This window comes from Centruroides vittatus, unplaced genomic scaffold (assembly GCF_030686945.1).
Source record: "Centruroides vittatus isolate TY-2023 unplaced genomic scaffold, ASM3068694v2 scaffold_435, whole genome shotgun sequence".
NCBI classification, from domain to species: Eukaryota; Metazoa; Arthropoda; class Arachnida; order Scorpiones; family Buthidae; genus Centruroides; species Centruroides vittatus.
This window is the reverse complement of record NW_027122708.1, coordinates 3,985,882-4,013,873: the sequence shown is the minus strand read 5'-3', so window position 1 is coordinate 4,013,873 and position 27,992 is coordinate 3,985,882. Positions and strand designations below refer to the sequence as shown.

At 33.3% G+C, this 27,992-nt stretch overlaps 3 protein-coding genes and 1 pseudogene across 4 annotated transcripts in view; 1 reads left to right on the top strand and 3 right to left on the bottom strand.

Annotated features, from left to right (window-relative positions):
• LOC136989044 (lysosomal alpha-glucosidase-like) overlaps positions 1 to 14,311 on the bottom strand; it is a 40,824-nt gene extending 26,513 nt beyond the window's left edge. Inside the window, exon 1 of the mRNA XM_067287112.1 lies at positions 14,158 to 14,311. The gene's annotated coding sequence lies outside the window, so the exon portion shown is untranslated. The remainder of the gene's footprint in view (positions 1 to 14,157) is intronic.
• Positions 1 to 22,226, top strand: part of LOC136989067 (glycosyltransferase family 92 protein F13G3.3-like) — a 31,669-nt gene extending 9,443 nt beyond the window's left edge. Inside the window, exon 2 of the mRNA XM_067287158.1 lies at positions 19,169 to 22,226. Within this exon, the coding sequence (XP_067143259.1) occupies positions 19,169 to 20,428 (1,260 nt within the window). The 3' untranslated portion in view covers positions 20,429 to 22,226. The remainder of the gene's footprint in view (positions 1 to 19,168) is intronic.
• LOC136988956 (uncharacterized) lies at positions 187 to 1,464 on the bottom strand (annotated as a pseudogene).
• On the bottom strand, positions 21,194 to 27,640 carry LOC136989059 (cuticlin-3-like). Of its 2 annotated transcripts, XM_067287149.1 has the most exons (3): positions 27,456 to 27,640; positions 26,154 to 26,210; positions 21,194 to 22,792 (listed from the first exon to the last, which is right to left on the bottom strand). In XM_067287149.1, the coding sequence occupies exons 2-3, from the start codon at positions 26,193 to 26,195 to the stop codon at positions 21,194 to 21,196; spliced, it is 1,641 nt and encodes a 546-aa protein (XP_067143250.1). In that variant the 5' UTR covers positions 26,196 to 26,210; positions 27,456 to 27,640. The 2 variants fall into 2 exon arrangements, with proteins under 2 accessions (XP_067143250.1, XP_067143251.1); XM_067287150.1 differs by lacking the exon at positions 27,456 to 27,640 and having other exon boundaries at positions 26,154 to 26,744.
• Between the last annotated feature and the right edge of the window lie 352 nt (positions 27,641 to 27,992).

Genomic DNA, 27,992 nt, shown 5'->3' with positions numbered 1-27,992 from the left:
AATAGTTGTGTTAAAAAACAATTAAAAAATAATTGAATTGTTAACAACACGAACGATATATAATTATAATACATATTATTTTTCTCGTTTTTTCATTTTTGTTATATAAGTTTTAAAACAGACTTCAATCAGAGTCGCTTTCGTCTTCCGACGACTGTTTGTCAATGTCAGCCTCTCTTATTTTAAACGAATACATAGTTTTGTTGATTTTTTAAAAATGCTCTTGAGTAATTTCGTAATTAGTACAACACGAATTTGTATTATGTAACTCAATTTTAATTCTTAACAATGCCGAAGTTAAATTAACTCCAAGACGATTTCTTTTTTTGGTTTTAATGTCAGCCAACATTGAAAATACACGTTCCACATCAGCGTTTTCATGCGGAATAATCAAGGCACTTTGTGCCACCTGTACAATGTTTTTAAACAAATACTCGTCGTTGAAATTTTTAATTTCTGCTATTTGGGTCCATAAATCACAAGTATTATCAGCGGCTTCATCAAATTTTAAATAAAGTTTAATTTTTTTGTATACATTTTCAAGTGTGTCCACATTAATGTCAATTTTCATAATTTCAGTAATTGGTTTTAAATTGCATATTTTATTGGCATTAAAAATATTGTTTTTATTCAAACAATCTAAATTTTTATAAAAAAAAGGTTTCTTTTTAAACGCCTCACTAACTGCTTTTTGGTAAAACTTTAGACATTTCAAAATAAATAATTCGTTGTCAGTTTTACTTAAATCATTAATCAGTACTCTCGTGGTTACCCCAACATTAATTTTTTCGATAGGCAATAGATTATGTGGATTATATACATTAAGAGTTTCAATATTATCATCATAAGCCGATAATACTTTTGGTTTTATAAAATTAGAGGCTAATAGTTTAATAAAACGAACACTTTCTATGTAAAGATGAGATATTAAAGACTTTTCGGATTGGAAGAAGGCATTAAACTCATTGAATAAAGGTAATATATATTTAAAAATAATAGATAAGCTTTAACATACGGATTCTGCATTTGATTAAAAATAAACTGACATTGTTGATTTTTTTCTTCAAATTCTGCGACTCGAGAAACTTCAAATAATACATCCCATTGATCTATTATACGATCTACACATTTTGATAATGTTAACCACCGTGTTTTGCTGGAACTTATTATCTTAAGCTGTGACTTTTTCATATAATCTTGGAATTCAAACAGTATTGATTGTCGCTTTGGACTTCGAGAAAAATATGTATATAAACTTTGCAGTAAATTTTCAATATTAGATGGTATCTCATCAGCAGCACTAACAGCTACTAGGTGTGCACTGTGACAAACGCAGGTATTTATTATTACATTATTATTATTGGCTAACAAATAGGTTTTAAAAGATTCTTTGTCTCACATCATTACATTTGCATTGTCTGAACAATATCCTACTATTTGACTTTCGTTTATCTGATACGCTTGCAAAACTATTTTAAATAAAGAATATAAGCCTTTTGCTGTACCACTATTAGAATCAACACGGATAATATCTAAAAAATTTGTTTTTACCTGATTATTAAAAATATATTTGACAATAATACATAGTAAACGTTGATTGGAAATATCTGTGCTTTCGTCTAACAGAACGGATAATTTTTTATTTTGCAAATTATTTTTTAAATTTTCTCTTATAGTGGCATCAAAAACGTTTTCAATTAAACTCGTACACTTTGTATGTTTTAATTTCATTTGTTTTGCTGCGTCAGAATCATCGAAACAAATTTTACCAACTTCGACAATGTGATCGATAGATCGGAAACTGAAATTATGTGAAGCAACTAATAAAAAGTATCGTAATTCTGCAATAACCTTTTTCGAAGATTTAGATTTAAAAAATGACTGAGAAATATCTGCGCTTTGAGCAATAGCGGATGCATTTCGTGGTGCTTATTACTTTTACAATGTTTCACTAAACCAGATTTTTTTTTGAATTTAGAATTACATTACGAAATTTACATTTACATTTACCATCTGATTCTGCTAGCCATTTAGAAAACTGCGTCTTCCATCCACTTTTTCGTGAATTTCTGCTTTCTGTATTTGCTTGTTGCCTGTTCAGAAGTTTCCAATTTAGCCTTTTTAGTCTGTTGACTAAGTTCCTCGTCCGATGAAGTGTCATTTTTCTCTTTTACTGTATCATCTTTTGCACTGCTAGGACCAGGTTGCGGTTCTGAACTAACGTTTTTGGTTAAAAATGTCAATAACGTTGATTTTTTACCGGGTTTATCCATTTGAACTGAAGTAACACTGAATATGTTTTATTAACTCTTTAAACACGAAGTCGGCCAAACAAAAAGTTATTTTAGTGGTTTCGTTTTACAAATTGTTTACTCCCTTCCCGCTCGGTTGAGTTCATTTTCATTTAAGAGTGATATCGAATGTCAGTCCGTTATGTTTATAAAATCTTTGTTGTTTTGTATATAATGTATATTTTTTATATAAATTAAATATTATTGTATTGTTGAATGAAATGTTTTTTACACTTTTTCCGACTTCTTTTCGTTTATCATTTTTATATTAATCTTATTTTATAACATATTATTTATCGTTATAATGCAAATTACTTTATATCGTTAAACATGTTATATTCGTTTTCGCGTACATTTTAATATTTTTTACAATATTTTTATAAACTTTTATAAGAATGACTGCACGCCTTTTATAACCTCGGGACTAAGATTTTATTCGGGAGTTACCACGTTTTCAATTTAGCAATTTGAAAAATTTCCCGGGCAGATTTATTTTTGTTACAAAATATTACTTTTACAGATGTTTAGCTCTGCACACTGTAGAAAAATCTAGAATTACAGTTTTGTCTATCGTAATAATATTAGTCGTTGCCAGAGAGCGCTATAAAGTAGAGAAAAGTCTGTAAATTTGAAAACTATAAAAATAAATTTATATTTCTCAAAAATAAAAAATTTCAAAAGTCGCCATTTTTGGCTGATTTGTTTGCAGTCGCCGCTACGTCGCTACGTCCCTCTAAAAGTCGCTATTGTGGCGACAAGTCGCCACGGTTGGTAACACTGAACGTAATATATCACAGCTTCCTCTATCAAAACGTCACTTGGAAATCTTATTCGAGATTACCGGAACTCCACCATCTTCGATATCTAGGATAACATTAACCCGTAAAAATATTCTGTTGAAATTTAAATGTAATAATTCTGTATTTTACGCGTGTCTTCTCGGCCTTAGGCACTCAAGTAATGCTTTTTCTAAAGAAAACTGCATCCAATAATATTTGAAAAAAAAATTAATTTCATTTTCATTTCTTATGTAAATTTTCGATCCGTTCATCTTACCACCGATTACAATCTGGCGTAATTTATTTTAATTTTAAATTTAATTTCGAATATAAATATAAAAAGCTGGTAAAGGCTCTAGTTCGACTTTTCCAGTACACGAACGGGAGGTTAAGGAGACCATTAGGAAGCCTTATAATTTTCAATTATAATACGATAGAAATTTTTTTTTTATTAATAAAGAAGCATTCTACATATTTCATTTGTTAAAAAAATAAAGCAAACGAGCAAATCTAATGTACAAGATCTCCACCGCCCTGTGTACGGTCTTTAATAATAATAATAATAAAACTCGTAGCATTTCGGCACTTATATGTAAAGTGGATACAGACTCCTTTTGTAGACTTTCATCTCAAATTTAAACTTATTTTTCCAATTCCGGTTTCGTCGAGCCCCAATCCCTCACTACCCAATCAGCCCATAATGGGAGCGGCTGGGAATGAGGGAACACACGACGGGCACGGGAATCTGCCTTCTTAGTGACCACGTGGCGAAGGAAGCTATTACAATGAAATTTGAACTGGACAATTAGCGAGTCCTCCTTCAATTATTTATTTTCTTGTTCTTTTTGTATTGTATTTGTAGTTTATTTTTTCATGGTATATTATTATTCTCGAATTTTTTAAATTTTCGTCAAGCATACAGATTTTTCTAATTCTAATATACTGAGTTGATTTAAAAAAAAATAGATTAGATAGATTAGATGTGAGCCATAATGTATTAATCATTATATTAATGAGTCACGTTTTCTAGAGTCTAATGATTTTCATTACGTTTACGATTTTTTTCTAGCAATTTTTCCATGTTAGAAGTTTTGTGACAATGATTAAAAAAAGTATAAAATTAAAGCAAAAATAAAACATAAGCAGCAAAATCCAATTTATAATTTTCAACAGTTAAATTACAAATTAGTAGCCACTATTATCGCTAAAAATATAGGAGAGACCCAAGTTGAAACAATTTACATTATCGATCATAATTTCATTAAATAAACCGTTAACAATTACATTTTTTTTATATAGAAATCTTACTCCTTTGTTTACTTACTGTTAAATATAAAATAGTTAAACAAAACAAGTAATCCATGAAATATTCATTTTAAAAGGATTGCAACTGTTTCAACCTCTTAGCATCGAGGTAAGTTGAAACAGAATGTTATAAATGTTTAGGACGATGCTTATTCAAGATACACTTGAATATGAGCATTGATTAATTTTTATTTAATCAAGTATTGGCAAAAATATTTAAGGCACTTCTTTGGTATCAAATTAAATTAAATTACGAAATTAAATAATTATGGAACAGTTAAGACACTAAAAATTAAATCCAATTAGTAAACTTATTCTAAGACTATTCACAATCTTCATGAGACTAACCTTTGCACTCAATGCACTGTTAGATCTGATGTTTGGAAATGGTTCTAAACAGCACAGACATAAGAAGTTCGGTCGTGGGTTCGTGCCTTGTCAGGACGGGCTGGCCATGTGGAGTTTTCCGGGTTTTCTCTATGTCTGTAACGCCCGAATAGGGGCCAGTTACCCTTTAAAGACCACCCGGAAGACAGTATTTCTCCACTCTTACGTAAGGCCAAGCAGTTAAAAGCTTCGGCCGGATTATCGGATGCTACCGCCATCGCTCTTTCGGAGTATTATAGCCGGGAAGGTTGCACACTCCATATAAAATCAATGAGATAGATAGAAATATTGTCATAGTTTCAACTCACCTCTATTTCACCCCATCTTGGTCTCCCCTACGTAACTTCTATAGTATGTCAATTATCTTTGAATAATTAATTATTATTAGTTAAAAAATTGTTTTAGCGTAGATACCAATCGAAAGAACAACAAAACTAAATAAAAGGTCATCAGAATTTCTCTTATCCAATCCATTAAGCTGCCTGTCGGATGGACGAAGCGACAAAGACTCTGCCGCTCTGGGGGACCCGAGATCGAATTCAAGCGGTCGAAAACCCCCAGGATCTTTTAGGGAAGTGACCGCCCCGGATATGTCGGGACCATCGGTTTTTTTTAACTCTTTCCGCCCTGTAGGCACTAAGAGGGCCTCTTTTAGAAGGCCCATTATGGGTTCGGCCAGGCCCACAATGGGGTGACCGGGTGGTGAGGGACGGGGCCCGACATATCCGAACGGACCACCCCCCGAAAAATTCCTGGGAATTATTCGACCCGTTCAGATTCGATCTCGGGATCAGCCGGATGACCGAGCAGTCAAGGCTGCCACCTTGACCGCTCGGCCATCCGGCCATGTCGGGCCCATCTCTCACCATTTGGTCGCCCTCATTATGGGTCCATTTTAATTCTTTCCGCTATGTGAGCACTAAGACGACCTTTTTAGCAAGCCCATTATAGGTTCAGCCAGGCTCACAATAGGGAGAGTTTCCGGGTTCCCCAGAGTGATAGGCTGTTCCCTTAGCCGCTCGGCCATCGGCCATTTTAACAGTTTAATTATCTAAATTAGTATAATATATAATCACTTTTTCCAACCAAATAACTGTTATAATTCATAATGGTTAACTTTTTGATATTAAGACAAGCCTCAAGAAGCATTTTACCTCTACTTTCAGAGTCCAAAAATCATTAGACAGCAAAGAAGCTGCAATGTTTGATTTTATTTGATTAATTTACTAGAAGTACCAGCAAATTAAGGCTATAAATGGCGGGTTTAAATTACTCTCTGCTGGTTAGCTTGAGCCGAAATAGTGTAAGTACGGACGAGAAATGAAAATGGTAAATGAGAAATGTTCCATCAATGATAAATTACGAGAATATAAATCCGGGATTGGACCCGATTCCAGATTGCTCACAGCGATAAGCTGAGACCTAATTTCGCGTGTGCATGCCGTTTTTTCTCCTCTATAATAATATTTGCTATTAATAATATATAAAAATGAATTAATGCGGAGGACAGATGGTGCAATACAGTTATTTCACAGCTAAAACAACAGTTCCCAAATGTATTTAGAAAGTTTATCATCGTCTCGATTGACGTCAAATTTTCTCTCTTTCAAATTAGATATGAAGTTATAATTTCGAGAATTAATGATGAATGCAATCGATGCTTCATGCGAAAAGTGAAGATTACTTTAATTAATGATAAGTCGAATGAATGGAGTTCCTGCAATAGATCCCGCGGCCTTGCAGCGGTACTATGCGCTAGTTATGTTCATTTTGAATGCTGCTGGCTGTCTGGCAAATGATGCAACAACTGAATGGTATGAAACTTCTAAATCTTGATTTCTTGGAAATAGGATGTTCGTTTCATTATAGGATGTTCGTTATTACTAAAACAGTTGATAACGTTTTGTTTCTTTGTTGCATTTTCATTTCGTATCGTTCTACTTGATAAAACTGTATTCTATTAAGTTAAAATAATATACAATTCAGCAAAGATGCCGGATGTTTGTTTTAAGGCCAGTGTCAGAAAAAAGTCGTTGGCTTTTTACGTGCGAAGGGTCGCCCACCCATGATTTACACCATTTAAACGAAATTTATTATATTAATATTGGCAGAACATTTATTAAAAAAAGGATTAAATCTTATAACGTGCAGCGGTCGTAAATTATTAACAAAACTTTCTTCGTTTCTTCCTTAAAATCGACTTTTCTTGCCGCCATATTGAAAAAGAAGTACAGTACTGTACGTGTCACTACCGAGTAGGTGACACTCGCGGTTCAAGAATTTCTTGCAATAACCGGTGATGTGAGTAACTCGTGTAAAAGTTAATAAAGAAAATCGAGTGTTATTAAACAATCTTTTTTTTGCATCCGACTTACTACTCGATGGCTATTTTGCATAAAATTGTAATTTTTATTTTAATTTGTGTTTAAAAATAATAATTATTACTTTTTTAAAAAAATAATTAACAAAACAATAATGTTTCTAGGTTTATTTATACAAATATTTTGATTTGTGGAACGTAATTTCCCACTTGACGTATCTTTAGTTATTCAAGTTAAGAATAAGATAAGAAATACGTCTCGAGTTATAGTTGAAAAGTAAGAAATCAAGTCCAAAATTTAATAATAAAAATGAATGTAAGTAAATATATTTCATCTATAAACAAAATTTATCTTTAACTATCTTTATTATTATTATTATTATGAAGTATTTTAGGGAATGAAACTCCTCGCTTTGTGTTAACAATTATATCAGCGGTCCCCAACCTTTTTATCGCCGCGGACAGGTCAACGTTTGATAATTTTACCGCGGCCCGCTGAAAGGGGGACGTTGATTGTTTATATTTTAGATTGTTTTGATTTAATAATTGTATTTAAACATGCCTTCAAAATAAAATACAGTTACACCAAAAAATGAATATAAAGTGATTTAACATTTTAACTCACGGTTTTAGGTGACGTCTCTCAGCTCCCGGTTAACCTCTCGTCCATTGAAAGTCGCACAAACCCGAGAGAAATACAGTAGATAAAATGGAAATAATTTAATGTTTCTTGGGCGGCCCGGTACCGTTTGATCCACGGACCGGGGATTGGGGACCACTGAATTATATGATATCTATAAACACTATTAATCTTTCTATTGGTTACAAGAGACTATACATATGTAGATAATAGTATGTAGATAATGATAATGATAATAATATAAATATTAAGATTTTTAATCTTTTTAATAATAATAATATCTGTCGTTATTTAATTGATGTTAATAAAAGCTGAAAAGAGACTGCGGATGGCGAGGCAGCTACCTCTTGGGAGCTTTGTTTGTTTGTTTTGTTAAATCACGGCAACGCAACACTTGGGCGATCTGCCTAGGAGGGATGCCTTCCGGGAGGTCTTTTTAAGGGTAACTGGCCCCTATTCAGGTGTTACAGGTGTGGAGAAACCCGGAAAACTCCATGTTCTGGTGAGGAGCAAACGCGGCAAACCCATAACCGAACTCCCAGTGTTCAGGGAACGGAACCGCTTGGCCACTGGTGGGCCCTAATGGAATTCGTGCGAGTAACTTCAGAAATTTTTCGTGTGCAGTCTGTCCCGAATATATTGGGCATAATCCTTCACCATCCGGCTGCCCCCGTTGTGGACCCGGCCAAAACCACAACGAGTATGGAAAATAAGCCCTTTTAGTACCCACAGAGCAGAAAGAGCAAGAAAAATAAAGTTACAGTTGAAAAGGTGTAACTATGGAATTGTTATTTTCTTAGTGCACGTGGGATGGAATTTACAAAAAGAAGAAAAAAAAAAATGAATACGAACCGAAAATAAAGAGCGGGATCGGCCGAATCACGTTTCAAATACAAGCAGGGGCGGATCTAGGTTTTTCGGGGCCTAGGGCTTATTGAAGTCCAATGGGGCCCCATTTTTTGTTAGATTAAGAATCTTTAAATTGGGATTTAAAATTGCAACTTGGTGACCTGACCAATTACGTTACATTGATTACAATAAAACAAATAATACTATAAATTATTATGTTGGGTTTAGTGGGTTATACTCGGTTGACACTGGTGGCTGTGTACTGAGTCAAGGCATAGCAACCAAAACAAAACTAAAATTAAATAAGTGTCAGTATTCAGAAATCTCTTAACAATATAGCATGTATTCAATATAGTAGCCTTCTGAAGTGTGATGTATGTGTTTCTATTCAATTGTAACGTGCCCAGGCTTTTGTGTAGTGTGTGTGGTATGACACCTGTAGAGGAGAGAACAACAGGTACAATAAGCACTCTGTCCATCCTCCACAGATGCCTTTTTTCCTGGGCGAGTTCTGTGTACTTGCTAATTTTTTCAGTGCATGCGTTTTGTATATTGTGAGTGTTTGGAATGGATATGTCTATAATGTATGTGATTTTATTGTGTTTGTCAATGAGTGTGATGTCTGGTCTGTTGTGGTAAATTGTTTTATCTGTGATTATGGCTCTGTCGTAGTACATTTTGTGCGTGTTGTTTTCCAGTACTGTCTGTGGAATGTATTTGTAGTATGGTTCGTGGATATCTACTAATTTGTGTTTCTTTGCAAGCTCTTGGTGTATTATATTTGCTACTTGATTATGTCTGTGTAAATAATCTGTCTGTGCCAAGAGCTTGCAACCAGAGGTGATGTGTTGTATAGTTTCTGGCATGATGTGACATTTTCTGCATGTGTCATTTGTGAGTGTTGCATCTTTGAGTATGTGTTTTCTGTAGTTTTTAGTATTTATGACCTGATCCTGTATGGCAATCATGAATCCTTCCGTCTCCCCAAAGAGGCATCCCCGAGCTAACCAGCTGTTTGACGCAGTTTTGTCAATAAAATCCTGGGCCAGATCATAAGGATGCCTGCCATGGAGTGCCTTTCGAGCCCACGATTGCTTAATGGTGTCTATGCTTTTTATATGTTGTGTTGTGTCCATATGATGTGAGTGTAAGTTTAATGGTGTGTTATTTGAGTCTGCTAGAGTTACTGCTTTATGTAATTGTGATGTTTCTTGTTTTTTATAGAAAAACTCTTGCAGTGACTGTATTTGTTTGTAGTGAAGGTTAACTATGTCAATCAGGCCATGTCCGCCATCTTTACGCGGAAGGGTTAATCTTTCTGTGGCGGATTTAGGATGATGTTGTTTATGCTTAGTAAGTGTTGTTCTTGTTTTCCTTTGGAGTTGCTCAAGATCTGTGTGAGTCCAATGTATAACTCCAAAAGAATATGTAAGTACTGGAATGACATATGTGTTTATTGCTTTAACTGTGTGTTTTGCATTTAACTGTGTTCTGAGAATAGCATTTAACCTACTTTGGTATTCTTTAATTAATCTTTGCTTTATTTGTGCATGTTCTGTTAGTTTGGCCTGTTGGAATCCTAAATACTTGTAGAACTCGCCCTCTTCCATGGATTCAATAACGTCTCCATTCCAAGTGCATTATTATTATTATTATTAATAACTATTTTTGCTTTACGATAAGTGCTCATTGTTAATGAAAAAGTACTAAAAATTTATGATGATAATTCAATTTTTGTGGGCCCTTGATACTGGGAGCCTAGGGCTTGAGCCCTATTAGTCCCTGTGTAGATCCGCTCCTGAATACAAGACACAATCCTTTTGATTTTTCACAAATACTCATAGCTTAGAAAGAGTCCATTAGAATTGGCATTAGGTCCATAAGTGAGCTAATCAATTTCCTTTCCACTTGCTATAGGTGAGATTTCTGGGCAGATGAATTATATAGCTGCAGAATAATGCACTCTCTCGAAACATCTGATCTACTCCCATTAGGTCGGCCAGATAACCTAAAATAAAAAGAATCCTCGGTTCAATCTAATTCGGGCTCCCGTTATTTATCATGATAAGTATGGCCGATTCATGTTATCCTCATCCATGTTATCGATCTCATTGTGGGTTATCTGAATTAATGAACTGAGGCCTACCAAACAGCCTTTTCATAAGTTGATGCCTTATTTTTGTAAATTAATCAATTAATTAATCTAATTTGGTAATATTTTATATATAAGCATGATATATTTGTAAATGCCAAATCTCGGAAAAAAATTTCAATATAGGAAATACTGAGAGTAATTACTTATTGATCCTAATATATCAATGGACGATGTGCATGCCTGTTACTTTTCAGGAGCCGGGTTCTGATCCGGGTCGGATCCCTCGGAACTTGTCATTATTGGTCTGGTCCGAATCCGTCCCCTACCGTTCAGGCCTTATCAAATCCCATGGCAAGCAATTTCTCTTGTGTTCAAGTACGGAAAGAGTACAAAAGAAAACAGTTTCTAACGAATCGAAAGATATCATTCGCGCTACATATTCATTTTATTAATATAACAATAAATCTTGAAGCATGACAAAAGGGACCTCGACTTTATATGCTAAACACATCCGACTAGGTCTCGAAATTTTAACAATGAATTTGATATGATTTCATTGAATCATATCAAATTCATATAGTTCTATAACATTTACATTGCATCAGACATAATACTTGTATCTGTAAATGATAATATATTATCATATACATAACATATCATTTTGTAATTATAAATGTTTTTAACTCTATTTACTAATTTATATTTAAAATGAGTGAAAATGCGGGCATGTTGATCTATAAACCTTAAATTGTTTCAAAGTTTCTGTAATATATTAAAATACAATTTGTTAGTTATATGACATCAGTATATTGATCAGCTCTGCAAAGAAAATTATAACAGTTGTATAATACTTTTGTTGTATGCCATAATTTTCTTTACTAAAATGCGCATTTTATTTATTTTTGTAAGCATTTTTGAATTGAAATTTCGTTAATCTAATCAAGGATAGCTTATAGACTATTTTGATTATATGGCTATCCTTGTCTATTTTAGTTTCAAAAACTCTGTTTTTCTACATCATTTTAAGCATTTGAATTAAATAAAAATATATTTAAATCTTTTTTCCTATTTAAAAAAATGGTAAAAATCCTTCCCCCATTTTCATTATTGTTTCAATGTTTTCATTAAAGTAATTTATTGATGCATGGAAAATTAACTTTTTTTTAAAATGACTTCAATTAATTTCTTTTATTTATATTTTTAAAAAAGAATGAACGTTTTCATAATGTTATCTAATTCATAACATGAAGCCAGTGGCGATCCTACATTTTTGGTATCCTGAAGCTTAGTGTTATGCCAAAGGGGTTCTCATAACAGTAGAGATATAATCGAAAACTTACCAAAAACGAAGAAAATGAAAATTTGGAAGAACGAAAATTGCACCATTCAACATCAATGCGTGGAAAATGTATTGGTTTGTTCTCTACTAGAGAAGTGGAAGGTCATCAGAGGGGGTCGTTAGGATAAAGAGATGATAATCTGATTAATGGTGTTAAAATGCATAAGCGAGACGATGCAGCTGGAGTTGAGAATTCAGATAATGAAAATATATATATATATATATATATATATATATTTTTTTTTTCTTCTTCTTCTTTTATGGTCTAGCCTAAGGGTTGATCTACAGAACTGTTAAGCCGTGCACCAACAAAGGATTCGAGGATTCAGCTGAAAAAATGTAGGCTATGAATGGATTCTGGCGAGCTCAGCAAGTTCGCACAGCTGGCGGTTTGGCACTGCAAGCTCGCAAGAAACTTTGAAATCTGACTAATTACATGAACATTTTGAGGCCATATAAAATGGGTATTAGAGCATATATAAGGTCAATATTAAGTATTTTAACCTATTATAATAGCCTTATTTTAACAGTAAAACACTTTAAAAATCTCCTTCCATTTTATTGAAAATTTAATCATTAAAAAAGTTGTACCAGAGCCCGCCCGGGATTAGGGCCCTTTAGCTTCATTAGTTTTAGTTACGCCATTGCACGAAACTACAGGCCTAATATATTCTTCTTCTTAAAATAACAATAAAGAAATTGAAATGATAAGTAATTTATATTAATTAATTTAGTCAAAATCATAAATAAAATTTAGTGCAAACTTTTAAAAAAGTCAGAAAGGAAGTAGGCCCAAATTTCAATACGATTATAAATCAAGATGCCTCAGGCAACTGTTTCGTGCCCTTCGATTATATTATTATTTTACGCTTGACCAAACAAAGGCAGTTTTCGGCTCTCATTACAGTTAAGGAAAAAAAACTACTGTTCTAATTTCTTGCAGATGATCATAATGTAGAAACTAGTATTTTATGAAAATTGCCCTCGGGATAATACCGATTCTTATCATCTTTCGATCTTTCAAACATGCAAAAGAAGAATTGCGTTAGAGCGAGAAAAGAAAGAATAATCAGTATCAATAGTAGGTGGATCTTTTTACGGACTGAAGATCATTTAGACTATGAAAATAGTTTCGTTTTATATAAAGAATTTGGGGAAATAAGTAATAACTCGACACATCTGTTATCTGTTATAAAACACGGGACAAATGACAAAGTGGAAAGTTTTTTTTTCCTTTTATTGTTCTGTTTGTTCCGAGTGCTGTTTTTTCTGAAACTTTGCACAAAAATGAATCCAGAAACTTTACACATGGGATTAAAATTACAAATTTTAGTTTTTATACACAACGCGACATGTGTATGATCTTCCGAGGGGGATGCCTCCCGGAGAACTTTCTGTGGGGAAACTAGTCCCTATTTAGGTGTTACAAACATGAAGAAAACCCGAAAAAACTCCACGTCTCCAACCCATTGCTTACGAACCCATGACTAACGTCAGTGGTTTTATCCATTCGGCCACTGGTGAGCTTCAAATTTGTCTCCCCATCTAAAAGAATCTTTCAAAAGTAATGAAGTTTTTTCATTTATTTGAATAGAATCTTTCATTAAATAGTAATAACCTCTACAGCCTAATATGATTTTTTTAAGTTAAGAATTTATTTTAAAAATAATAATCACATTTTGCAATTTCAAACACTATCCACATACGTATACATATATTAGACTTTGATTAAATTTCATCCATTAAGTCTTTAAAAATTATGCAGCTTGATGTAGTTTATTAATTAAACAATTATTTTATAAATATTGGAATCGGGCCTACTACATGTAATTAAAGGGGAGGAGGTTTGCCAAAAGTACATCGTGGTATACAGGGAGGCATCAAAAGTGGCTCAAAAACTGTACACGTAAATAATGAACTGTCCATATTATTTCCATAAAATATTATAATAGAACACAAGCCGAAATTAGTTTTTGTTAAAACTTCTTAGAGGTGTTCTTTATCACTTTACTGTTACAGTTCAACTGTATTTAAATAAGTAAACATATAAATAATCGACCTATTATTTATAGTAACACAATAGAAATGAATCGTGTAACCTATTAACTATAATTAACGAGTGTCTTAGTTAATGAAAAGGGACGAATCTTACCTGTCAGCTAAAAAAGAAAAACGAGTATTAACCAACAATAGACGAAGTTAGTGGTAGTTGATATTCTCACACCTTGCGGAAAACGTTTAAGTGATGATATCCGGGATGTACTGTACTTGACCAATGGTGATGCCCGCTTTATACATTTATTACATACATCGAATAGTAAACTTCCAATTTTAGTCTGTCGACTTTATTACGTACACAAAAATTAAGAAGAGAAGAGAATAAAAAATCTTATCCTTAATTAAAATTGAAAAGGAAACGAATTTATTAAAATAAATTTTGTTTTTTCCTTCTAAAATTTTTATTTTTCGCGAAGGAAAATCTGTTATTGATTTATAAGCAAATTTTAATAGAAAATGTAGAAAGTTATCTAAACTTTTATTTACATTACTGATGTAAGAGAAGTCTCTTTAGAAGGATCGATAAGTTGCAGTCGATATCCTAGCAGCCTATGGATAAGATAAAAATAAAATAAGAATAAAATAAAATCAGTTGCAACCAATCGATGGAATTATAGCAAATAAAACTCTCGTATTTTTTATATATATAACATTGTTTACAAAAACATTATACAAATTTATGCATTTATTTACTTTAAAATATTTAAAATAATGCCGGCAATGGTACTGAAGCTTTTCAAGGACAATAAGTATTTCCTATTTCCTCTCGTTTATAGATACAATTATTAACGACAGAAACATAAAGATTAATGGCTCATTTTTTGACCTAAATTTTTTAATGAGTAATCCATTTTTTTTTGTTTAATTAGTAAATATGTGTAATAAATCAATAAATATTACTTTGTATACGTCAATGCCAATTATTATTAGGCGTTTCGTCTTAAAAATTACATTTCGTGGAAAAGAAACGTATAAATTATTTCTCCTTTTTTTATTTTTATAAATATAATGCAATGCTATAAACATTGAAAGCGTAACATATTCATGCAAGAATGACACTCGTTAACGTTAGCGCCGCAACGGTTCATTTATTGCCTTTAACAACGTGGAAATTTGATGGCTCAAAATAATCGTTATGAATTTTTCTTGCAAATGTTAATATAAAATATCATAAATGATTGTAACGTACAAAAAAACTACATTAAAACAGTAGAAAATATATTTGTTGCACTTACAAGCCAAAGAAATCATACAAAGATTTCTATGGCCTAGAACAGGGGTGGCCAACAAGTCGATCGCGATCGACCGGTCGATCGCGATGCAATTTTGGTCGATCGCTCTAGATGTCTTCACTTAATGTGTTAGGCCAGGAACACATATGCGTAAAATCTAGCATAAAACAGAAAGCGTAAAAATTTTTCTGAAATTTTGGCTGAAACAGAACTGAAAAAAAGAGTAGAGCATGTCTCTACTTTTTACGCCGTAAAATTTTTACGCCAAAATTCCTGTAATAAAGAGAAGTCTTTTCTGTGACTAGTCAAAAGTAGACACGTGCTTTTTATTCTAACAATGGCGGCAATGAGGGTTAAGCCTACAATTGTGACGATCTCGAAAAAACAAAAAATAAATGAAATAGAAGAGTTTATCTAATCCGTTCGACCATATCAGTGTCATATATAAACACACTGTATTTAAACAACGTTTATGGATGGCTATAGGTGCAAAATTTCAAATAACAGGTAGGTCTAGTAGAATCGATATATAGGGCTAGTATTTGGATCACACGTTCTTTATTTGAATTCGGAATATAAGTCTATTAATTTAAATTTTCTATATTATAGCAGAGGCAGCGGAGAAAAAATGGAAGGTACAAAGGGATAGATATATGAGAGGAAAAAATTAATAAAATGTAGCAGTGTTAGTGGCAATGGTGTTTCCTATTCGGGCAGAATTTTTACGTGTGTGTGTTCTGGCATAAAAGCATAAAACAGAAACTGAACTGAAAGCTGATTTCTGATTCAGTTTTCTGCCAAACAATTTTACGCATGTGTGTTCCAGGCCTTACACTTGTAACTGAACGCAACGCGTGAACGTAACGCGCAAAAGCAACAATATGCATGCAGTTATGACTAGACTCGTAGAAAACACAGCCATTTAGCTTGAATATTTGATACTGTCATGCGGTAGCTTCTATTCTTTAGTATTAACAATATTAATATTATTAATGAATATTATTTATGCACGGTGACAACGTTGAGTTTCGATTTTTCATTTGTTTAAAATGTAAGTACCTGTTCTTGTAAGTCTTTATGTTTTAAATGTAAGTACCTGTTCTTGTAAGTCTTTATGTTTTAAATGTAAGTCTTTATGTTTTAAATTAAATTATGGCTTTTCTTACCTATCTATTTACTTGATAAGTGAGCGTATTCGGCAACAGACCTCTATATTTTTGGAAATACGTCAATTGAGAAAAATATCCCAGTATCACCAAATGTAGCGAATATATTTATTCCTGTTTCGGAACTACATACCTGTGTGAATCGGCATTTTCATACGTAAAGTTAACGAAGACTAAACAACATTCTGTCCTGACTGATTCCCATACTGAAGAATCATTATTATTATCTTTGTCAGGATATACACCTAATTATGTTTTCTTGGTAAGAGACGTGCAAACTCAGCCCTCCCATTAATGTAACGTAATAAAATAAATTCTAAATCTGTCTTTATCAGTAGCTAATTTGAATTAATAAATATTGTTAATAATTACTCATGTTGTTTTAATTCCTCTGGACGTGAGTATTTTGGCCCGTTAAATAATTACGTTGTTTTTTACGTAGGTAGATATACAGGGTGTTTTAGTACAAAGAGCACTCCCGCGAGCTATTGATAGATTAGCAAAAAATAAGTCTAAAAATCTTATATCATTCTTCCGTGATAAATTTTCCTCGCCAAAAAAAAAATTGCGAAAGTAAAATCTTATAATCAAATTATCAGCCGTACTGTGCAGTTTTATAACAACTTTTTCAAGTTTACGAACAAATAGTACCACAATTTATACATTGTAATTGATTCAAAAAATTATATTATATTTTAAGTTAATAAAAATCTATCTTGAAAGTGTCGAAAAATCGAATTTTTTTAGGTGCCGCCTGTACGGAATGAACTCGTAACTGCAAATATCAAAAGTTGGGTCTAGAAATTTATTTTCTTTATGAGCCTATATCTTGAAAACTTAATAAGTGACTTAAAAAATAAAAAATAGTTTTGAACATATATTTTCCTTATCTACCCATAGCTCGCGGGAGTGCACCTCGTACTGAAGCACAGTGTATAAATATAGTATGTATTTCACACACCCCTCGCCACTTAGACTATGCCTACGACAACAAGTCGATCGCGACACATTTTTACGATAAAAAGTAGATCTTATGTACACAAAAGTTGGCCACCCCTGGCCTAGAAGATTTTGGGTTAGTGTAACCCTTGGTGCCGAGATGGCGGCTTGTCTCTGATTCCAGCAAGGAAACCGTGGGACGCACGTTCTAACCTAACCTAACCTAATCTATTCTAATAAATGACCATAATTATTAGCAACCAAATTATTAGAATAGGTTAGGTTAGGTTAGAACGTGCGTCCCACTGTTTCCTTGCTGGAATCAGAGACGAGCCGCCATCTTGGCACCAAGGGTTACATTAACCGATTTTGAAGCATCTCGATGTAATTTCTGAAGATAATTAATTAATCGCATTAAAATTTAAAATATAATTTTTCAGACTAAGATTATATACTTGAATAAAGCTTGATTTATTAATTACATAGAAATGAGGTGTGCTTAAAGTAACAATACATAGTTTTATAATGAAAATGTAATTATATAGCTTATTGTATAATAATTTTATAAAGTAATTGGCTTTTTGGCATAAAAGTTACTTGCGAGGATACGAAAAAATGAAATTATATTCGACTTTGATTATGACTTGAATAGTAGCGAAATTTGCCAAAATAGCACTCGAAAGGGTATTTAATTATTTAAAAGAACGTGTACTTTTGAATAATAAAATACTTTCAGACGTCGGAGTTCGCCAGTAATAATTTATTTTTAGCCACGACTAAAATTGATTTTTTTATTTAACTTGCGAGAACTGCATCTGCGGATTTCTTCTTTTTACTTGCAGAAAACATCTGTTTTCTTCAAAATATTTCATGCGGCAGATTGCCAAATAATGTCAAACATCTTGTTCGAACCAATAATTTAATTATATAATCTAGAGGTAAAATAAATCGATTCGGAATAATAAGCACTTTACTTAATTGGCTACTTTTGTTGGAGGATTAGCTCATTCGTAAACTTGGCAGAAAATTATCAAAATTCCAGATTGTGTTAACAACTAAATATCTAATTTACTGAAAAGTTCGACCGAAAAATTTTTTTAGTATTATTATCTCTTAAAATGAGAATCGTTCTTGCAACCGTTTGGCTTAATTTATTTTGTTTAAACGGAATTATATTCAATTGCATACATCGTGCTTTAACGTATAATTATTAATCTTCTCAAGTTTACTGCTTACTGCGAATTTATTATACACAGAAATGACACAAAACAGAATTAGGGTTTTTTATGATGCAGACTCAATCGAAGGTATTTTGGAAATTAGAACGAATTATTCGATTATTAATTACAGTGTTTATGAAATAAACGCGTTAAATAAAATAATATTAAGAGAATATTCGTGCAACGAATTGAAACTTCGTGTATTTTTAAACACAGAGTTGCTATAGGGCCCGCGATTCAACGAATAAAAACCATTTATAATCAATTAAAATTTCATTTCCGTTCTATAAAGTTTTTCTGTTATTTTATTTACATTTTCACTTCATTTTCATATGTATTATATTAACATAATCGATCCGAACCGGTGATTAAAACAATACTAATGTTCTGTTTTCTGTGTCATAACTTCTTTTATTTCATTGTTTGATCTGTATTCATTTAATTACAATAATTATTATATAATTTTCTTAAAAAACAAACAGACAAGGTGGCTACTAAAAATAATACTATCAATTTATGTAATTCAATTGGTTTTTGTTATTTTTCAGGTGATGAAGAAAAGTAGTTTACGTCGGAATCGGATAAAAATCATAATCGCATTTCTTGTGATGCTGTTCGTCGTCTACGTCATCATTTATTTTAGAGACGATAGTGATTTGCATATTCCTTCCCTCGAACGCATATCTAGCAGTTGGCACAATATTTTCGGAACCACCTTTATGTATTCTGCCTATTGGGACGATAGAGAAGAACCACACGTGAAAATTTTGGCATCGGGTCCTTACGACGAAAGACTGGAGACAATTAAATGCTATCTTTTATCAGAAAGCCTTAGTATAACCAAAGGAAATGCCACTTTTAGCATAATGGACTTCGAAAATCACGGTAATAGTTACACTCCTATTTTTTTCTTTTGTTATCCGAACGACAGGAGGAGACCCACGAAGATAATGTTATCGGCTAGAAATGGCAGGAACTCTACTTGGATGCCGGTTCGAACTCTTGCCCCCGTTGGCAATATCAAAAACAAAATTGCTGTTTGTGTCCGTCCACTCTTTGGTACGTTTTCCAATAATAATCTTCAAGTGGCAGAATTTATCGCCTTTTATCATTTGCTAGGAGCCGATCACTTCGTTTTTTATAATTTCGAAGCGGATAGCTCGCTGCTCCGCTTACTCAGAGAAATATCTTCGTCGGGGATATCTATGGATATCCTGCCTTGGGATATGCCTCAAGTACTTTATAACATGTGGTCTTATGGGCAGGTGTTATCCATTACCGACTGTGTCTACAGAGTGGCATCCACTCACGAATTTGCTCTTGTGATAGATTTCGACGAATTTATCGTCCCCAGACAAAATTATTCTCTGCAAAGGATCATTGCTTCGTCGAATAACACTAATCGAATTGCCTCTTTCGTTTTCAAGCACGTGTTTTTCTGTTTAGATTATGCAAATTTCCCTCATCGGATGAAGCTACCTCTGATCACACAGACGGTGGATCTACGCAAAAGTGAAATATTTCCTTGGAGTAATCGTGCAAAATCTATTGTCAGGCCTTTAGCGACAATTCTACCAGGGATCCACAAGATCTTATTAACTCGGCAAAGGTGGAAACCCATGAGCATCATTAAAGAAGAAGTGGCTCTGATGAATCATTACCGTCGCGGTGTTTGCTCGCTGTGGAATAAATTGGGATACGAATCCGTACAAGAGAAGATAGCCTTTAAGTACAGAAATGCTTTATTAGAATCACTTCCTATTAAAGTATGGCGGCGTTTATACGATCGCAGTAATTTGGTTTTATAGCGATATAACCATAATAAAAAGTATTTTTATATATGGTTCCAACGAATAACTTACATAAATTGAAATGATTCATTCACTAATTTATTGACTAAAATGTACAGATGTCATGCGAATGTATAGTTTTTCTATTTTAAAAACGTAAATAAATTCTGAGCACAGTTATTTATCTTTTCAAAAATAGTTTTATATAGTAAAAAATATTCGATATTTTATAAATTATTTTACAAGAATAAAAACATTTAAATAACATGAATAGGATTTAAAACATTTTTAATAATAAAATTATATACAGACGAGTCTAGGACGGGCTAAACACGCTCCCCTGGCATGTTTTAAATCGATATATTAAGTTAGAAAACATGAGTATATGAATCTGGGAGAATAAAAGTAATCGGTTAATGTGTCAAAGCTCCCAAGTTTTTAGCTACGTTATTTGCAAAACAAATTGGCAGTTTGTAAGGAGTAGGTATTTCCGATTTACTATACACTTCATTGAAGGTACTTAAATAAATACAATGACTGGCCCAGCAGTATGTCCAAAAGGAAGTAAAACGCCTAGGTGAAAACACCTCGCACAACTTCCTCAAAGTTCTTGTAAGCTTACCAAAAACAATCTACTAAAATAGTTAAAATTATTCGGTGATGGTGAAATTGAAACGTGCACGAAGTGTTACATTAAATACGTAATGAGAGGGAGAAAATCTCCTTTTTTTAGGCACTCGATATCAAAAGTTTAAATCTTTTCTACAATAATTATGGGCGTCCTCATTTGGTCACGGGCATCATCACATTAACGATCTCTCTCGGGTTTCCGTAGCTGAAACCATTTTTTATACAGTCTTGTTCTTCTTTACACGTCAAATGTCTAATTCTTAAGAAGAGGAAGGCTGCTACCAGAGTGGACACAATGAAGAGGAGGAGAAGAATTACCAATCCTGCAGTGAAGCCGGGGAGAGACATACAAATAGAACTAGTATTATGCTGACTGGGAGTGGCATATACCACCGTTTCGTTCTGAGTGTTTGGCAAAGCAAATGCCACGTCACCGGGCGCTACTACTTGAATTACCTTTTGTGTCTGAATATCCTTCATATCGTCCGTCTGTCTCTTCCTCCTTGTCACATTGAGTGACCTCGGCATTCCCCCTGTTCCAGCTATAGCATATAAAGGTTTACGATCTAGATCGTTCTCTTTGTCATTTTCCGAGATTTCGCCCTTTCTGTTGTAGAATACTTGAGACGCGCTATTCTTTTTAATAGATTCTTGCGCGTTCAGTCCACTGGCTTTGATATCTACGGCTATTTGTTGTGCTTTAACGCTTTCTGATTTGATATTTTGAGCACTTTCAATGGCTGGATTTAGATCAGAATAAGCTACCGAAGGTTCTCGTGGTTCGGGTACGTAATGTTGATGTTCGAAGTCTCCCGGGCATTTTGGCTCGGGGCATTCTCGTCTACATACTTGTATGACGCATTGAAAATGCACGTTCATAGAATCCGGGAATTTAAAAGCTTGAAAGTAAGCGTAAGACATTACCGAAGCTGCTTCTCCAAAGTTTTTTATTTTTTGGAAAGGGCTCATTATTTTCGGTCGTACTACACATCCATATTCGTCTACTAATTGGATGGGCTGACGATGGCCATCGTGTGCAATGCAGTTTCTGACCAACATGTCAAATTTCTTTTCGTCGTCTTTAATAGCCAGAACCATTGTCATAGTCTGACCGATCTTCACTATTCCAGAAACTTCGTTAGCCCAAGGTCCTTTACCCACTTGAATCTGCATCCAGCATTGTATGTTGTCACCTAAAAAATTTGCGGTAATGGCATCCAGCATATCTACACCGAAAGGACGAAATGTCACAGCTTTTTCGTAATAATCGTACCAAGTGCATCTTAATTTTCTGGCTTGATCCCAAATTTCTTGTACTTGAGGATCGTACTGAACAATAATCGTATTCTCGATAAACAGACCGCCACCGCCATCACCGTGATGATTTTGGATCCCGTGATGGTTACCCGACATGCCGCAAGCTCCCAGGAAAATGTCAAATTTGGCTTCCAAATGGCCGGAATTCGGCGGCATGTGAACACAACTGGGATCACTGTAATGGCCTTTACTAAATACCATTCCATAAAAAGGCCTATCGAACTGGATATAAACTTTCATATGATTTTTTTCGCATTTTACATTCAATCCTTTAACTTGAGGCATATCTGGCCTTCCCGCCGGCCAAACTTCGTTTATAGACTCCAAGTGGTGGTGCACGTCAGGAGGTCCATAATGCCCTCTGTGTTCGGCAGGAAGATTTGCAGATTCTTCTTGCTGTAAATCTTGAGTGCTATCAATTTCTTTGCAAAAACCCTGAAAGTATTCAATTTAATTTCGTGAATAACGATGGGAAATATTAAAAATATTACTCTAAAATACATATATTTAAAAGAAACACGTGAAGATTTTCGACAGCCAACATAAAAGGGGTGCGTGTAAAATTTCCGCATTCATTCATCACTCGATCGATAACGATAAGAAAATAACTGAGAAGCGTCAATAGAGTGGAAATAAGCCATTTATGAAAATTCATTTCTCACGGTCTGTTTATTTCCGGAGGGAGTTTCCTCCTTTCAAGCATAATAAAATCCTATCATTCATAGACCTGTGCGATTATAAATTGCAAATTACGAAATTCAACTCTCGGCATACATTCGTTTCCTAACAATTTTCCCTCCTTATACGGATGAAATCATAAAAGATGCTTTAAAGCGTAAAAGTATACTTAAATATTACGCTAATTATTGAATATTCCGTTCGAAATTATTAATAATTTATTAATGACGAAATAAAATATTCACCACCACATCAATATTCCTGTGGGAGAAATCGTAGAAGAGCGAAATTCGCATGGTTTTTCACAGCCGTCTAACAGCTATCTAAATACGCATTAAGTAAGCATAACTATTAAAGGTTAATGTTACCTATGGTAGCGAACATGGCGGCTCGTCTCTGAAACAGTGGGGACGAACGCTCTAACCTAACCTAACATATTCTAATAAATTACTCCTATTCTAATAATTTGGTTGGCAATAATTATGGTAATTTATTAGAATAGCCGTTTATAGTAATAGTAATTTATCAGACTAGCGGTTAGGTTAGAACGTTCGTTCCCACTGTTTCAGAGACGAGCCACCATGTTCGCTACCATAGGTAACATTAACCCTATTCAAGAGACCCTCTAATTGACAGTCGCATCTCTATAAGAATCACCTTGATAAGAAATGCGAGAAAATGAACAATTAATGTTCTTACAACATAAAATTTCCCAAACAATAATTAATATTCCAGCATAATTGCAAAGCTTTAAACGCGATTTGCCTAACAATTTTCTTCGTATATTCAAGCGAACATGCTGTTAATTAACACTTTGCATGGTTGTGTATGGCATTCTAAGAACATTAATAATATAAAAAAAGAGCTGTTCCTTAACGGATACTGATGATGGTCGACCGAATGTATAGTCGAAACGTTTTATCAATAAAAAACAAGCGGCTCCTAAAGTGGTTACTTGTTATAATTTTATAATATGGCGCTGAAATTTACGGATTTCGATATTTCATTACGAAAACTTAAACTTGTCAATTGCCATTTGAAGGTAAATGACCATTAAATTACTTTTATTACATTGCAATTACTAAGCAAATAAAGCAATTTGAGAAATTTAAAAATGAACTTTGCGGATTCGACGTCGATTTAAAGTATAAATGTAGCCATTTTTAATTAATAATAACTTCCTTCTTATGTTTAATTCCAACACATTTTTAATTATTAGAAAAATTTTTAAAATATAATAATTAATTTTGAGAATTTTTGAGACAAATATTGTGCAAAACTGGAAATTACATTATTTTTTTGTAGATGGAAATTGCATAGTTTTGTAAATAGCAGCTTTTATAAAGCAAATACTTTAATTTTAGAGAAATATACTCGACGTCATCTTCATAAATACTTCGTTTACTTAGGAAATAATTCAAAATATATAGCATTATTTGTTATAAGAGTGATCATCAAAACTGTCAAAAAAATTAAATTAAATTAAATTGAAAACTACTCGTTATAACAACTACTGTATAAAATAATCGCTTGCGAACACGCGCAATTCATAAAATTCTGTCTCCACCATCAAATTACTATTACAACAAATGCAATTATTTAGATTTAATATTGTAAATGTTTCCAATTTTGTACGTAATCGATCTACGGTACATACAACGTTAGGTTAGACATACACAAACTCTTCGTTATAAATTAATATTTAAGCTTTTATTTTCCATGGAAATGATTGAAAATTTTTCCACAAATTGCGAACAAAACTAAATTACAGAAATGCTTTTGTGTAAGGCAAAAAGAAATATTTAAGCTTCACTCTTATGTGGCGTTACATTAAAAATGACTTTGGAAAAAGAGAAAAATGATTAAAATAAACTTCAGAAATATTCGATTATTTTAGAAATGTAATTGAAATGTATTCATTTTAGAACCTACAAGAAATGACGAATTGAAATCGGACTGGGAAATGTCCACGTTTTTCACTTTTTTCAAAGTGAAAAGTGTGGACACGTTGAAGTTAATGGCTAAAGATTAACGGAGTAAGGGATATTAATCTGGAAAGATCTAATGGGCTGCTGCTTCCTTTGTGCCGTGTGAAATAAGACGGAACGACAGCCTCTCCCCGGCTAAATCCGGGTTGTCTACTGTCTTCAATGCGCTCCTTCACGAAATGGGTTAAGTTAATAGCGTGTCCCACATTTTCATTCGAGCGAACAACCTCTTCTATCGATCACACGTGCTCGCCCGCACTTTTAACGGAAATGCTGGTTTCTCGCTCCCAATAAACCAACCATTCAATCCTTAACGACACACATCTAAAGAATTCTTCCCATCAATGACGAAAACGTCGTACAATTTTTTTTTTAAATATGTAAATTGTATTCGCTCGACCCTGCACATTAATTGCATTATGTATTTTTTACCAACATTCATTTAGTGTACAAGAAGAAAACAGAGAGTAAGACTATACCAACCTATTTATTACTGCAAATTATGATAATTATTAATTAAAATCGATTACTATGAACGAGGAAAGAGGTTTTATTTACGTAAGAGTTTAATTTATTATTTATTTTTTTAATGAAAGATCAGGCCTTGAGTACTCTAGTGTTATGTAAAAACCATTCCACGACAGATACTAGAGATGGTAATCTGATTACTCGTTCTTCCTGTCTTGAAAACAATATGCAGAAAAACAAATAATGTATCGAGCTTAATATAAATCCTGTTAAGAAGCCACATATTTTGTTTTTTCTTATTATAAATAATGATATTTTATAGGACATTTTTAAAGTTCACGTATTAAGGCCAATGCAAAGTAATTTTGCAAATTATTAACTATTTTTTTAGAGTTTTGCATGGAAGGAGTTATTTTTATGTTATAATTTATTTATACATAAGTTTTATTAACGAAAAATTATAGATTATAAAAGAAATTTTTTAAAACTATAGACTTATAAGTTGTATTTCTCAGTAAACGTTTCTAGATTATAGAATAAATGTGTAGAAAAATGCCTCGAATACGATAAAATTGGCTGTTTAGATGACTCGAAAGATATTTTAGACGTTCGTAAAGTTAATTATAGAAGTAATAAAAAGAAAGAAAAAAAAATGAACTCACCTGTGACAGAAGGAAAACGATTATTATATAACCAGGGTGCATGTTTGCCACTTGTATCTGTTGAAGAGAATCGCAAAATTAGTACACATACCTTACGAATATATAAACATTAGTAGTAAATTATTTTAAAAAATAATGTCGTGGTGAGAAAAACAGGAAATGAAGAGGGAGCATAGGGGAGTGGAGCAGATGGTTAGATCAATTCCGGTTTTATCCATCGTACCGGTTTGGTTGCAACAATAATTCAATTGATTTAGTCGTATAGAATTTTCAAAACACGAAATAAATCGTTACTTGAATTCAAATTGTTCAAATTTCAATCATTACCCGATAATATATAATTTTTTTCCAGTTCGTTTTAACCTTCTTCGTTCACTAGAATTGTGGCTACGACCTCACGTTTCTACTCGACCTTTGCCCTTGATCTAACGGAACTCTAAGACGATCCAAAACTTAGCGAAGTGGGACAGTGGAGCAAAGTTGTTCCTTTTTCCTCGTTCCGCATTCCCTTATACTAAAAAGGCGCGAAAGGGTCGATTTATAGATCGTCCCAGATTAAAAATTCGAACCTGTTTTCTTCTCTTCCCTATATTGAACTTGATCGGAGAGGGGGAAAAACTCCTTTAGGTTGTAACCTTTCTAATTAGCATTCCACCGTTAATATATATATATATATATATATTAAAAACATTTTAAAAAAATAACAGATCTTAATGAAAAGCGATTAAAGCTATACAAATCACGTGTTAGATAATATTATCCACCTCGTATTAAACAGGTCAAGCATAATATTCGAGCAGCTCTTGATCCACTTCTACTAGATGTTAAGGCAAATTCCAATGTCAAATGCTAATTGCAGTTCGAATCGACCATAAACTATAATTTTTCATTCAGACGAATTATAGAAATGTCGAGACTTCACTCGTCCTTAATTCAAGCGTCAAATTCCTTCAACTCCCGATGCGTAACGTCCCGTTTCGATCAAAAAATAACTTGTGTTCTGGGTGATTTCATCGAATGAAAATCCGTTTTTTTTGACCCATAAACCTCCAAATCTGTCTCGGAAGGTGACAGAAATATCCCTCTAAATATATAATTCTAATACTATTCATTAACATTTAGTTAGCTTAAGGAAATGAAAAAAAATCCACTACGACTAATAATTTACTTTATAATATATATATACTAAACTTAATTAAACTACAGAGAATTTTAAATTAATATGTTATTCAATAAATAATTATATTTACTTTTTATGCAGGCATTAAATAGTGTAAATTTAGTAAGGTAAAGCGTGCCCACCTGAAGAACTGTTGTATCCGTCAATGCATAGGCCAAGTGAATAGGAGACGACGATTGGGAGTTGTTATATAGGCAAACAAACCCCTCCACTGACCTGTGTAGCAATGGCCTACATTTCTACTCCTTAGATCCTGGATGGTCCCAACACTCTTAAAGCGCATGCTCGAGATTTTCTCAAAAACCTTATCTCTTCTTAACCGAATTTTACTCGGGAATTTCGGCGGCTACATCGGATACCAGCTTAATTACGTCATTGTTAGGACCATTACGTCAGCGCCTCTTTTTTCTGGGTCGTCCTTGTCTGAATGTCGGTTAATGTATTCTAACAGAGGTTAAGGAGAAAGGTTGCGATCTTGCACTACTTCTATTCAACTTTTGTAAACACTATGCCCGATTTTAATGTTCCGTCTTGTCTTTAATTCTATATATATATATATTATAAATAGGGAATACGTATTATCTATTATAAGAGAATTCTCATTATAAATTTGAGAAAAGTATCAAAATTGTTGGATTTTCTGGTCCGCATTCCGATGA